Here is a 14,287-nt window from a genome sequence, read left to right as displayed (position 1 = left end):
TTCATTCCATAATACTGTAAATCTTTCATGTATTTTAGTGTTAAACCTACAGAACCAAATCACCACAATTCTGACATTATTTAAGAACACATTCATACAGCCTAAAACGATCCAAAAACCCCACTTTTTGTCACCAGTGAAGCCAAAAGAGCTTAAAAAACATCTAATCTGACATCACTTCAACATTTCTCATCAAACTGATAAAACATCAGACGTTTCATTGTTACCTTTCCAACCACAAACTGACATGTTTTATACAACTCCTTCAGCCTAACATTCTGTTCGGGGCAGTGAAGAAATATGACAAAGTACATTAAGTACAAATTTGAGTTTGTGCTGTACTTGATTCTTTTCTTAATACTTCTACACTTGTTTTTACTCCACTAAATTTAACTGACAGCTTTAGTTACTGGTTACAGTACTTATAAGAGAACGACACAGCAGTATATACAAATACAGCTGAAACTATCAGAAAGTTACCTGCAAATACTTACAGTTATTCATGTAAAAACACTTCCTGCATGTGTTGTCGGTGCAGATGAACAAACACTGAGGAATCCTGGGAACATTTTCTACGCTGAAAGAAGTTATTTGGATCCAGCAGACAAACGTTATCAGATTATGGGTCAACAGTGGGAGTCTGATTCTCACTGTCAGTACAGTAGCTCGGGGCTCTCCATCAGTCTGAGGCCACATTATTAGATTCAAGTGTCTCTGGGAAACAGTCGTGAATAGTACTGACTGCAATCTAGGCCATAAGGTTGTAATGTAGGGCACGTTCAAAACTTAAATGAAGCTATTTTCCTTCAACTGACCCGACAATGAGGCATCTTCTTTGATTTGTAAAGCAGGTATTGATGCTCCAAAGATGTAAAAACTAAATTACAAAAAAACACGGTGAATAATCATTCATTTATACACCATTCAGTGCATAATGGATACCAGTAAATACCTGTTTGAAGGGAGGGAATCTAGATTTTTAAATGAGAGCCTGCAGATTTGGGACATTTTCAAAAGGGAAAAATGACAATTGCCCCAAAATCGATTGTCCTTCTAGAACCAGAAGTGGGCCACAAACTGGGCTAAAGAAGAACCAGGCCAGAGTGTGAAGAACAGAGACACAGATATTCATTCCCCTAATTGGCCACAATCAGCCCCGTTAAAACTGGATCACTTCAATGATTACCTTCTCTCGTGTTGATAATGAACAGCCTTGGGCATGGCAAAGAAAAGCAAGGTGCCCCTCCCCGCTGTCTCCCAACTGTCCTGTGACAAACACACTTTTTCACCCTAAAAACATCAATCAGTTTGCTGTGACTGTATCACAGAGGTAGTCCAAATATTCCAAGTGAGCCTTCAGATCTCACTGTTTGTCACTTATATTCAGTCATCACGCCAACAGCCCAGAGAGTCTGACATGAAATGCTGATGTCTGAGGTCTGAATTTAATGGGCTGCAACAGTATCTCATGTCATTTCCAGTTTCAGGGTTAATAAGACAGGAAAGACTCGTCTCTGAGCATGACGTAACAGAAACTACTGTTCAGCATTCAGGGATTACATAACTTCCATGAGATCACTGTTGGATTTATACCTGCAAAGGCAACTATTTCAATCAACTGATAAAAAAAAAAAAAAAAAAAATCATCGTCAAATCATTGACATCAAGGTCAAAATCAGAGGCATCAACAGCACTGTGGTTTTTAAAATCATCTTTATTTCATGCAGATACAACACGAGTTTTAAAAACCTACCTGTGGCATCACACGTCGATCAAACTGCACATCATTCAGGCGTCTAAAGAACTACACTGTATTTTTTTTTTTTTTTTTTTTTTTTTACATCCTTTTCGTGACTGCATTGAAAATAACCTTTGAAATTACATTTGAAATATAATACAATCGACATGCAGAGCTGCAGACTCTCACCTCAGTCCTGAGTGGGTTAAAACATGAACAAACCGGTGTACACGACTGCGTGTGTGTGTTGGGATTTACCTATTCCTTCACTGGAGGCAGTGGATAAACCGGACCTATGAGAGATTAGAAAGACGACAATTTAAAATAAATATTCTGTAACGCTGAGCACACAAAGACGTGACAGTTCACAAACTGTGTTACTTCATGAAGCCTCTGAAATATGTGTGCTAAATGTAAGTTGTTCGGAGTAGGAGAGGTAAAATCTGCAGAAACAGACAGAAAGAAATACACTCAAAACTGGCTGATGATGCTTCTTTTTCAGTCACTCTTCACTTTTAGATATATTTTATAATATTAGCAACCATCAAACATCAACACTCTGCATTGGCAGAGTCAGTAACCAGAACCAGTAGCGGAGCCTTCACTGTTAAAAGATGGGCCATTATTTTGTCGGTATGATCAAAGTAGGTCTTCAAATTATGAAATTAGAGTGAACATTACTCAGTGCATGTCGGATGTAAGCAAAGGTATGACTTCCAAACACAGAGGTGAAGCTGCTCTTCTTAACACGCACAACCTGCAAAATCAACCTGCGTCATCTTGGTTTAAGATGTGACAACTACCATTTCTTATTTTACAGCGACATCCTTAAACTTCTTCCGTGATTTCATCACATCCCCCCAAGCACTGCTGATCCATCCCTCTGATTGACAGTCATGAACCCCGCCCATCTCACCTGTCGCGAACACTGCACTTTGTTCAACCCTTCAGTTAGATCATCTACTCCAACGTACGCCTATGAACCACATTTTGGCTCCATCCAGCTTCCAACTAAGCAGCAACAGAAAGCACTGAAGTCAAACCAGAACTGTGGTAAAATGTTATTATGTCGATGAATAAGCAACGATTTATCTTATTACTGATTCATAACACTGTTACAGCATTTGCTACAGAGACTTGATGCACATAGAAAGGAGGATTATACAGAAATGCAGTTCAAGAGAAGTATGTACATGTATTTTGTGTGTGTGTGTGTGTGTGTGTGTGTGTGTGTGTGTGTGTGTGTGTTTCAATGCAGAGATTCAAGAGAGGAGAAAATGAAATGTGTTTACCTGTTATAAAACTACTCTTTAGATTCTGTGATGCCTGCCGGGGTTTATCATTTCCCAGATCGAGTGAAACAAAGACCGAGCACAGAGAGCCACGACCACAGTTTGTTTTTTAACTGAAGTTAGCATGAGCACAGATTTTCTCCTTTGCAAAGGGTAACCCTCACCAGAAAACATTTTAGGTTTTGAGTTTTAAAAGCACCACAGAGAAATGCCTGACATGACAGAGAGGGTGCAATATTACCACAAGGGCTTCCTCTCCAAAGCCTGCCTCTCATGCAGGAGTTCACCTTTGTTGAACAATGATCTCTTTCTAATCTTAGTCGTACCGTAGTTGCAGATATCGTAGAAAGCAATTATTTTAGAAATGTTGACACTGAAGAATTTCTGCACACACTGTTAGAAACAGTCTCCGGGGCCGCTCATGGACGTGCTGGTCCTCCCCACCAGGGTCTTGACTGCAGTCAGTCTTCATAACTGACTGGAGTGGACAAACACTTTGGAGAAGTGTTCTCTTCATGGAGAAATCCTGGTTTCCACTGTGCTGGGCAGACGGCATGCAAGGCGTCGTGCAGGCGAGCGTTTCGCTAACGTCAGCGTTGAGAAGTGGCCCGGTGTGCCGGTGGGATTATGGTACAGGCAGGCATAACTTACATAGAACGAACCCAGCTGCTTTTAGACACCGTCTTTCAAATCACAGAGAGACACAACTTCCGACTCATGTTTTATTTCTCTTAACTATCAAATACAGGATGCAATGAGGTTCCAGAAACTTCTAATCAGCTACAGTATGTTTAAAAAAAACATGGCCAAACTAAGGCATGTTTGACTGAATGTAGATATTAACAAGATTGTTCACTCCCAGGAAGATTTTTTTTGTTTGTTTGGCTGTTTTTTTTGTGTGTGTGTTACAGGTCAGCATCCTTATTTTGGCTTTAATGAATGTCCAAACTGAATCACTCACCCTTGAGCAGCTTAGTAAAGAGTATCCAAGACCACAGCAGCCATAGCAGCTGAAAAGTTGTATAACCACAGAGGCTGATCTTCAGCACACCAAAAAGCACTATTTCATTCAGAAAACAGAGAGAAACAAATGCTGTGGAAAATATAGACATTGCAGAGACTCTGAGAAACAAAGCGTCATCCTGTCCTGTCCCCTCAGGGACGGCCCGCGTTACAGGAAAAAATAAAAAAACAGAAATGATGCCGATGGGGCAGTAACAAAAGTCAGAGAACTGTCTCCATGATCACAGAGGAAAGTTAGTATCTGCGGCGCTTGTTATTAGGCCCATCAAAAACTCCCCCTAGTGGACTCCCCCTGCCATATCCCTGGGCCGGTCCGACTTGAGGGCCCAATGGCGGCTGCTGCTGTTGCTGTTGCTGTTGCTGTTGTTGTTGCTGCTGCTTTGGGGACTCAACTTCTGCTCGCCCCCCCATTGATGCCCCCTGTGGGTATCTATCGTTCCGCTGTGGTGTCACGGGGTCAGCGTCATGGGAATGGTGAGAAATTGAAAGAACAATTGGCGAGGGATGATGTTCGGGGGTCAGACACAAGCACAGGCGATCCAGAAAAAGTGATGGAGTCCATCAGTCGGGGTTTAGTTTGATCCAAGCATTTCCATCCGAGAGTACAAGGAGGAGGAGGAGGAGGAGGAGGAGGAGGAGGAGGAGGAGGAGGAGGAGGGAGCCAAGCAGACAAACAAAGACAGAGGAATAAGACTATTAGTGACGTCTACTTTTAAAATCCATTTTCAAGTACTTGAAGTACTTTTTCCCTTTTAAAATACAGCTTCTAAAGGCCTGCGCGTAAACTCAAGCACTCCCTATTGACTTTTCAATTTTTTAAACAGTTTGAGGTCAACTACTGTTTTGAGGCAATGCTCTCGCAGTATATTCTCTCCAATGTCAAAGCTGGACTCATGAACACATGAGCTTCATCTATTTTTCCTGATACATTACCATGGCTCCATTCTCTGACATCAGTGGTGTCCCCATATTTGTAGTTCCCTCTGGGCCAATGGCTCCTCCCCTTCCACTCATGCCCATCATTTGACCCTGGTTACCACTGGGCCCCGGGGAGGCCTGGTTATAGCCATCTACACGCAAAACAACGGAGCAGTGCTTTGTCATTTGGTGGGTCAGTGCAATGCACCCAACGCCCCCAAGTACTGTAGCTGAATGCTAGAGCTAACCTCAATGACCTCAAAGTTAACGTTGGCTTTTGGTCAACAGCTAATATGATGATCTGTCATCCGATGGGGACGGACATTTAGAATAATTACAATTTTTGCTACTCATTGAAAAAGCATCTTAACGGTACACATCAATTTGAAGTACGACCTTTAGAAAACAATTATACAGTCAAGCAATGCCCTCTTCGCTCATCTGAATCAATGTAAAACCAACACAACCAAAAACCAACGTTAATTTAAAGGGGTCAGCAGGAGGTATTTTATATTCAAATAGACAAGTCACATTTTACAGGGAGGATAGACAGAGACAGCAGATTGCACAATAGAATGAGAGGTTCTCACTTTGAGGCCAAGTGCCAACGTCCACATCTTTAGTGAATTCAACCGGAGATTGCACATCATCTTGAAAGCATTAGAGTTGTTAGAAAACAACCTCAGACCATTTCACAAAGCAGTCAGACCTGCACAAACATCACAGGTTCAATCCCGAACAAACACAGACCCAGGCCACAGCCACAGATCTACACACCACAGATTTGACTGTAGGGAAATAAAACACTGTGATTGACTTTTGATTGCGCCAGTCTGAACTGTACGCAGCACAAACAATCGAAAATAATCGCATTTATGAGCAGCCGAGGGGGAAAAAGCAGTTCATGTCAGCCTCCAATGTAACTCAAAGACATCAACGATTTCTCCAACTTAAAACAACGAGGCATTTCAAATACCTGTCGAGGAGGGTTGCAAATGCAGCATCGCTCATGGTTCAAAATCAATATGAAATCCACTATTACCACTAAAATGATCAACTCTGCTACCTTTACGTGATCTGTTTGGTCTGGTTTGACTTGGTGACGAGCTGCTGCAAAGAGGCAACGTAACACTGGGAGCTTGGAATAATGGTTTACTGGCATTAGCTTGGATGGAAACACTCATTCACTCGCATTTCGTTTCACGATTTTCTAGAAATTCTATTAACATTTGCAGTGCAAAAGGATGGAAACTTAACTAACCTTAACTAATTATTATAATTTTGCCCATAAATATGTCCATTTTACAGTACATATACATGTTGCACACACACATTCAGGACACTAAATACTACTGCAGGCAGAACAGCCAAGATGAAAGCTTTGAGAAAATTAACTACACCTGAAACATCACATGAATCTAAACCCCGTTCTTGAATAACTGACCCCCCCCCCCCCCCCCCCCAACACAAAAAAAAACAGTGCAAGTAAAGACTGTTTGTTACTGGAGTTCATGTGTGAAATAAATAAATATGCATATGACACATGGCAGCTTTGTTCACAGAGATGATGTGCAATCCTAGGTTTTAATCTTTGGATGGTGAAGCGCCACCATGAACCTCCAACAATCTGTCCCACATTAGAGACTCAAAGCTCAACCCGTGTCTGGACCGCAGGCCTGGTTTTCACTCGCACGTCTCAAGCAACAGACCCGCCCTCGCTGTAATCAACGCAGCTGTCTGCACCGGCTGCCTTCAGGCTCACGTGCGTGACCGCCACCTCAAACGTTTGTTTACGCTTTAATCCAATTTTTCGCCATCAAAAAGTGCAAAAACTTGAGGTTGATGCCCAATAAAAAGACAATGAATATATATATTTATCTACATTTTGCAAGACGGTGCCAGTTTGTAATCCCACAGACTCCCCCTTTAATTTTGCCCAGCAGCTGAGAAGGCAGGCAGCCGCTGGTGTGACGTTTTGCGGTCTAGACATGGGGTCTGTCCCCGGCCCCTCATCCTGCACTCTGCAGATCAAAATTGTCATCGTGGAATACAGTTTTCATTCCTGATCAAAGTCAACGGACGTTTGTCTTAACTCTTTGTCTCCAATTATTTCCTGCATAAAAATAAAGTTCTAGACACATGCAGCAATATTATGGAACGTTTTATCTTATTTTTTAATCTGCCAAAATGTGAGGATGAGAGCTCAGGGACCAAATATTTCTCACACTATGAAACCTTTCCCAAAACAACCCCGTTCAGGACAATGTATATTCTGTTAGTATAAACATTATGTTGTCATGGAGTGTATTATAGTGTTCCTTACCTTTGCACTGCATCCCAAATGAGTCCATTTTACACCCAAAAGAGTGTCAAAATATAAAAAAAAATTACTTAACACGATCCAAAAAAGGTCATTACGTCTTGCTGGAAAGGATCCACTTGGGATGCAAGGCAAATAAAGGCGTGAAAGGACAATGAGGCAGTCATAATTCACGTATACTCGTCACTTTATCTGGTTTTGTGTAAGCCAGTCTTTACACAATCATGCCCGTACCTCCCATATTAATGGCTCCACGAGGGCCCAGCTCACCCACTCTCATTTCCTGTTCTCTCTGAAAGAAGTGAAGAAGAGCCTTAAGAACAAAACTCAGCTAAAGTACAGATCTTTAGCAGGTAGCCTGCTGGACAACACTCACACTGTGAAAGTACTGATTTTCAACACAAAGCTGATAAATCGCCCCTGGCTCTGAAGGAGTGTAATTATCCTTCTTTATTATTGACGGGGGAGTTAAATGGAGTTTTAGCTTCAATGCGTCCTTGCCTCTATTCTTTCTTCCATCCTCCTGCTGGTCTTTAGGCTGATTGAATTTAAAGCATTTTGTCAGCTTCTACACCCGACACAAATTAAGTTAGGTCAAAATCTTTCACTGCGTTCACACATTCACACAAGGCACTGACACACCAAGCCAACCCAGAAATGTGCAACAACAAAGACCTCACGTCGACGGAGCAAAGACTGCAGCTGACCACCAGCATGCAAGTGTACTCCTCTCCGTACATACACAGCACAAAGTAGCGCTGCAAATTCTGTTTTGCGTTGTTGTTGCCAGCCTGAGGTCTTTGCTTGTGAGGCTGCTGCTTCTGATGCAGAGCCAGTAAATGCAGAATATTCAAGCAGCTGCTGAAACACATCTGTTGGACAACTGTCGGCTTGGCGTGTCAGGGCCCAAACACACAGAATCAAAGGTGCTCTATCACCCGTTCATTCATTCATTCATTCATTCATTCATTCATATATGCTCTCACAATAAGACAATTAAGGACACATTTCATTCACACACACTAACATACAATCCTGTCTCTCTGTCTGTTTCACATGTAATCTTGCAAACACACAAAGTAAATGAAATTCAACAATAATATATTCCAAAGCAACTATAATGAGTGGATTCATTTTGTCACCGGTGTATATATTTTCACCATTTTATCACAAATAACAGCGGTGAAATGCAGCTGGATGTAAATATATTTATGCTCTTAGTTGTGATATTAGGATAAACAGACATGAAGGTCGTAATCGTCGCCCATGGCTGCATGTGCAAGTTTAATTTGACCAAAGCTACAGAGCTACAGCAACAGATAGAATATGCCCCACACACACAAAATGTCTGGAAAATTGTTAAGGAAAACATGTTAAATTACTGTAAATACTGTGATGGTCAACCTTTGTATTCTTCTGTACTTACCTGGTCAATATGCTGCACTTACAATAAGAAGAGCAGCAAAGCAAATGAGCTGAAATATGACAAAACCCGATCATTGTTGCACACGTACTTATGGATGAAAGCTTCAAACCTGTTTATAATCAGACTGAAAAATGGTGCCTGAGCTGCAGCTAATTTAAGCACTAGATGGCAGCAGATACCAGTTATATTACGGGAGTCTTCACCTGAACAATGATGCTCCCAGCAAACAAAAGGACAAACCAGAATAACACCAGAAAGACAGTAAATAGAGTCAAGAAGGTATGAGTTCAGTATTACAGTACACACAGTTTATGATGTGTAGAAATATGCTCAAGGGAAGGGAAGTTGGGAAGTGTATTACTTGTACTTATGAGTAATGTCCCGCCCCCCCACCAAGTTTAAAATAAAAACAATACAAATGAAACTTCTCATGTATTCCACTAAAAACTACATGTGTTCATGGCTAAACACATTTGTTGGTGTAATTTAACATTAGTGAATTAAGTGAAGACAGTTGGCGACCATAATGGAGTCTGAACTGGTCTGACGTGTGCTTGTGTTGCATGCATGTAAAGACGTGGACTCCGACAGGACCTCTGAACAGAGCAAAGGACTTGAAGAGAAAAGTTATGACACAGAAAACAACATCATCACACCGACTGATACTGACAGTTCAGACCCTTGAATCCACTCTTTTGTTTGTGCTCAGACTAAATCCCTTAAATTGTGCAGATTACATAACGGCTCTTGCTAGCTTTGTTTTTCCATCATCTGCATGAATTAGCAATATTTTCTTTTTTTTGTTTTGTGAACTGAACCTGCTCATTGCTACTAAAGCACTGACTTTAAATGTTCCACTCAGGTGTGTTACAGTGTCCCCCAGAGCTCATAAAGACCACGTCTTCCCCGAGATGACCCTTGTCAGGTCATTCTCCGACATGCACATGAAGCCCCCATTGGAAAAAATCTAGTATTAGTATTAAATTGGAGATATTTTTAGCGCAGCAGCAAAACTATACACCCTACTCTCTTCCATATATGTTACCTCCATCATTTTTTTGTGTCTATTTCTCATCAAACTGATCTGATAAGGCTGTTAATCTACGTGCTCTAGTCTATACGACCTCCTCTGTCGCTCAAACAGAACCATGAAGGTCCAACAAGAAAAAAAATGATGAACACAGACTCCTCAGACTTCAAGGCAACAATTACAGCTGCTTTTTATGGTGAACTGTTACATCACAGGTTAACGCATTTATACGGCGGAGATGAAGGAACTGCACACAGGAGTGTCGGCCTCGAGGCTTATGAGAGTGCAGAGCTTCATGCGCATAAATTCAACATGGAGAGAAATGCAAAGCTTGACAGGCCTGTCGGTGCCTTGTTACGGTTACTCAGCTATGATTGGACAGGTGCAGTTCAGAGAAGGGCTTTAGCGAAGGGTCAGGTTCGACACACTGAACCACAGGGTTACGGTGATGTGTTATCATGGCAGCCCGGCCGCAACTACTCAAATGCAGGAAAGTCATTACAAATAATAAAACAGATGGAAAATACTGTCTCTGTGGACATCAATGAAAGCTGCTACCAAAGCATGAGAAGATCACAGATCCCTGCACAGCAACATAATTCATAATTCAGAGGCCAGATATGCATTTGGAGAACAATAAATTTATAACCCAACAACTTTTGGGTAATATTTGATGGGTGTAATTCTTGATTGTCGGGATGTGTATGAAAATATAACAAATATCAAAAGCCCAAATGTAACTGGACAAGTTTTAGCATGTCTGTAAGTGCGTTTGACTGCATGTGTGTGTTCCAGCCGTACTCACATTGTCCAGGTAGTTTGGTTTGAAGCCGTCTGGGTGGCGTCTCAGGTCCTCCTGTTCTCTGTGTCTCATCATCTCCTCCTCTCTCCTTCTCCTCTCCTCTTCATGCCTACAGCCGCAGAGAGGAAGGAGAGAAACCAGCCAGTATTAAAATCATCGAGGAGAGAAGAATGCCAGAATCAATCATGTGACAGTCTGTGCTAATGATTTGCTCAAGAGAGGGAACACACCTCATCTCAATCTGCTTTCGTCGCTGCAGCTCCTGGTTGCGGAGCTCCTCCAGTCTCCTCAGCTCCTCCTGACGTCTCATCAGATCTGGAAGATGGGGGGAGGAAACATAAATAAGAAGGAAGTGGCAGCTGGATCCAGATAGAAGGAATAATAAGTGCAAACAATCATGATTTGAGGACCAAAAATAAAAAGGCGACATAAAGGAATATTTCCCTATAATTCATTCCTCATCATTCTCTAAGTCTATCAAGAAACACACCAAAGTTTCACAACATTTATTCCCTTCAATGACAGAGCGAAGCAGGCCTTTTACTTTAGACAAGCTAATGCTGAGTGGCAGGTTTTATCCACATGTACAGTAAGCATATTCAGTAGGGCTGTACCAAACAGTTCAAAGCTTCATTCATGAGCATGCCAGAGACGAAGGCCACTCTTAATAAAACCTTCTAAAGGCGTCCAAGAAACCACACGTCCTACCTTGTCTCATTAACATGAGCTGATGTTCATGTTTGGCCGATTCCAGCTCAGCCTCCAGTTTCTCTTTGGCCTCTTTAATGTTCTTGTCCACCTGCTCTCTTTGCTGTTTCTCCATCTCGTGCAGAGCTTTCCAGCGAGAAGAGTATTCAAACTCGAATGTCCCGGGCTGAGCGAAATGTGGCAGCTGCTCTCGCTCCCTGGAGGGGGAGGATGAATACAACGATAACACCGACGCTGAGCGAGATACGCCAACCGCAAGAGTCAGACTGAGCATGGAGGAGTTCAAAATGCTCTAGAAATAACTTACTTATGGTACTTTGGAATCTTCTGCAGCAATTTTTCAGGCAGTCCATCCTCATCATCAAAGTGCTCCGAGGGCTCCACAATGGCTGGACAAGGCGTGCTGAAGAAAAGGTCAATAAATTAAAACTGTGCGTGATGTTACAAGCAAGCAACGGTCACAAATGCATTAGAAACAGACTGATTGATGAAAGACAAATGAGACTGACTGACACCAGAGTGATTTGTGAATCAACGCCAAACTGGCTAGCAGTAGTATCTTATCTTGTTTTTCTCACTGGCTACTCCATATTCCTTGTGGAAAGCTTTGTGTTGATGTTGCAATGAAGCACATAAAATGAAAAGTGAGTTGGTTGAACCATCGTCACAGGGTCAATGTGTCATCATTGGCAAGACATAACTGATAAGTTGTTTGGCAAGAGCATCAATATATATCCGTCCTTGGACGGGTTTTGTCATAGTCATGAATATCTCCAGGTGTGCAGGTGCGATCGAAACATCAACATGTGGACGGGCGTCGCAGCTGCTGTGGTGCATGATGAGCAGATAAAGACTGAACCCTCATTTTGGAGAAAAACACTCAGCGACGAGTACAAAGCTGGGGCAGCTTCAAGAATCTGACATGCAAGCTGACTTTTGTTTTTAAAGGCAACCACTAAGGCACAATGTCTAACATTATGCAACTCACAAACACAGAGCCCTCGCCCACTCATTCTGTGTTCACCCCTCCAAACCACTTCATCCCACGCTCCTTACGTGGTCAGCAGCAGCGCTCCCTCCGTGCAGCGCTCCAGGGCTTTACGTGCAGCCGCTTTGTTTGCAAACTCCACTAAGCCTTTCCCAGTGGGACGACCGCGGTCATCTGTCACGACAATAGCCCGCTCCACCAGCCCAAACTGAGAAAACGCCTGATGGCAGAAGGTGGTGTTCAGGTTAGACATCACAGCACAGAGATGGGCAATTCACCCGAAAGCTCTTGCCCAGTTTACCTGTTCCAGCAGCTCATTCGTGACGACAGGCAACAGGTTGCGCACTGTAAGCGCAGCACCATGTGTAGCAAAGCGGATCCTGATCGGCCGATTATTCAAAATGGTCCCATCCAGCTCAGCTTTGGCAATCTCTGCCAGCGTCCGAGTTTCCTGGAAGATAAGGGATGAAAAGGAGAAGGATGCTGATACCCGTGGCACCCACTTACAGCTAATTGACAGTTGCACCTGTGTGTAAAACCTGCACCACTGTCTTAGTTATGATGGCCAATGCAAGGGTGTCACATACATTCAGACTACATATAAACATTTCAATATAATGCCACACAGTACAGGAGAAGCCGACTGTCACTAAATAGTATTAACTGTAAGTCAACCTGCACCTTGTGCTAATGCTAACACAACAGCTAGCTCCTCTTGGCCACATATCGGTCGACGAACTACACGTCAAATAAAGTTTGAGACACACACACTAATAACAGAACATCTTAAAGCCAATAAGCAGAAGTTTGTAACACTGCATACCAAGCGAATGAAGCCGAAGCCCCGGTCTCTGTTGATGAAGACCTCGTTAATGTTCCCGTATTTAGCGAACATGTTTTTGAACTCCTCTTCTGGGATATCCACCGGGAGATTCCCGACAAACAGACGCGAGCGCTGGGTGAACGTCTTCTCTCCGGGCTTCCGAAAATTCGTGATATCCAGAGTCATTTCTGCCGGGCCTCCTTCGTTTCTGTCACCGGCTCCTTCTGCTCGTTCGGCCGCGGGGGACTCCTGTGACGGCGGCGCTGGGCTGTCTTTGTTCGCCGGTGTCTGCTCCGGGGCCGGGGAGTCGGTCCCGTGTTTCGCTGGTTGAGATGAATTACTGCACGGCAAGCTCGCTTGTTGCATATTTCGGTTAGCCATGTTCGCACAAAATAATTAATGCAACGCTATATAAATTAAACTAACTTTTGGGAAGGCGTTGTGGTCCTGTGGTGGGAGCACACACCTCCTGAATTTCAAAGATGGCGACAGGTGCGCACGCAACCGAAATCCGGATGTCGGCAGGAGCGTAAAGAGAAAATCTGGACACCAGCTGGGGGGTTTCTGTGGCCCCCTTCAGCTGCTACAAGAATCATCGTTAACTTCCAAAATCACAGATTTGGCACAAAGGACATTACAATCTGTTAAAATTGTGCCATCCTCTGTCCTTAGACCCTTGGTTTAGATAAGGAAAACCTCCCCAAAAGAGCAGAGGAGGGTTTACTCCTTCAGACTATGAAATAGATGTTGTATGAAGTAAACAAGTCAAATGTGTCTGGAGACATAAAATAGCAATATAAGCCAAATAGATTTCAAACATAAAGCATACAGGAACATGCCTTTTGCTGCCAGTTTTTGTCATCCGATCAGAGTGCAGGTTCGTAAGGTGCTGCTGAAGGTTTTTTCAACGACAGACCGGCCATCTGTCCAGATATAATGGCACATCTGTGTGCATATGCTACTCAAATTCCTCTGTTTGACAAGGGACTGAAGGGTTGCTGCCTTTTTCCTCGCTTTCCTGTCAGGGATCCCATATCCAGACAGGTCAGAGGGCCGCTGCCTGTCACTGACGAGTCTAAGTATGAGTCTGTTCACATGGGCAGCATACCATGTGTCTCATTCAAGGAATGTGAATAAGCAAGCCGTTTGTAGGGCACGCATATGTTTGGAGGTTCTTGTTGTAATCTGCCTGCAGCAAAAATGAACGCTCATTATGGAG

The 14,287-nt window shown here is 43.0% G+C and overlaps 1 protein-coding gene across 3 annotated transcripts; it reads right to left on the bottom strand.

The window, feature by feature from the left end:
- Window positions 1-1,704: 1,704 nt before the first annotated feature.
- On the bottom strand, window positions 1,705-13,562 carry pspc1 (paraspeckle component 1). Of its 3 annotated transcripts, XM_076723694.1 has the most exons (10): window positions 13,069-13,562; window positions 12,547-12,696; window positions 12,314-12,465; window positions 11,565-11,660; window positions 11,258-11,454; window positions 10,780-10,864; window positions 10,553-10,658; window positions 7,526-7,583; window positions 4,987-5,123; window positions 3,739-4,494 (listed from the first exon to the last, which is right to left on the bottom strand). In XM_076723694.1, the coding sequence occupies exons 1-10, from the start codon at window positions 13,447-13,449 to the stop codon at window positions 4,288-4,290; spliced, it is 1,569 nt and encodes a 522-aa protein (XP_076579809.1). In that variant the 5' UTR covers window positions 13,450-13,562; the 3' UTR covers window positions 3,739-4,287. The 3 variants fall into 3 exon arrangements, 2 of the variants coding, with proteins under 2 accessions (XP_076579810.1, XP_076579809.1); XR_013076217.1 differs by lacking the exon at window positions 7,526-7,583; XM_076723695.1 differs by lacking the exons at window positions 3,739-4,494; window positions 4,987-5,123; window positions 7,526-7,583 and adding an exon at window positions 1,705-2,031.
- Between the last annotated feature and the right edge of the window lie 725 nt (window positions 13,563-14,287).

Source organism: Chaetodon auriga, chromosome 23 (assembly GCF_051107435.1).
Source record: "Chaetodon auriga isolate fChaAug3 chromosome 23, fChaAug3.hap1, whole genome shotgun sequence".
NCBI classification, from domain to species: Eukaryota; Metazoa; Chordata; class Actinopteri; order Chaetodontiformes; family Chaetodontidae; genus Chaetodon; species Chaetodon auriga.
This window is presented reverse-complemented; position numbering and strand designations above follow the sequence as displayed.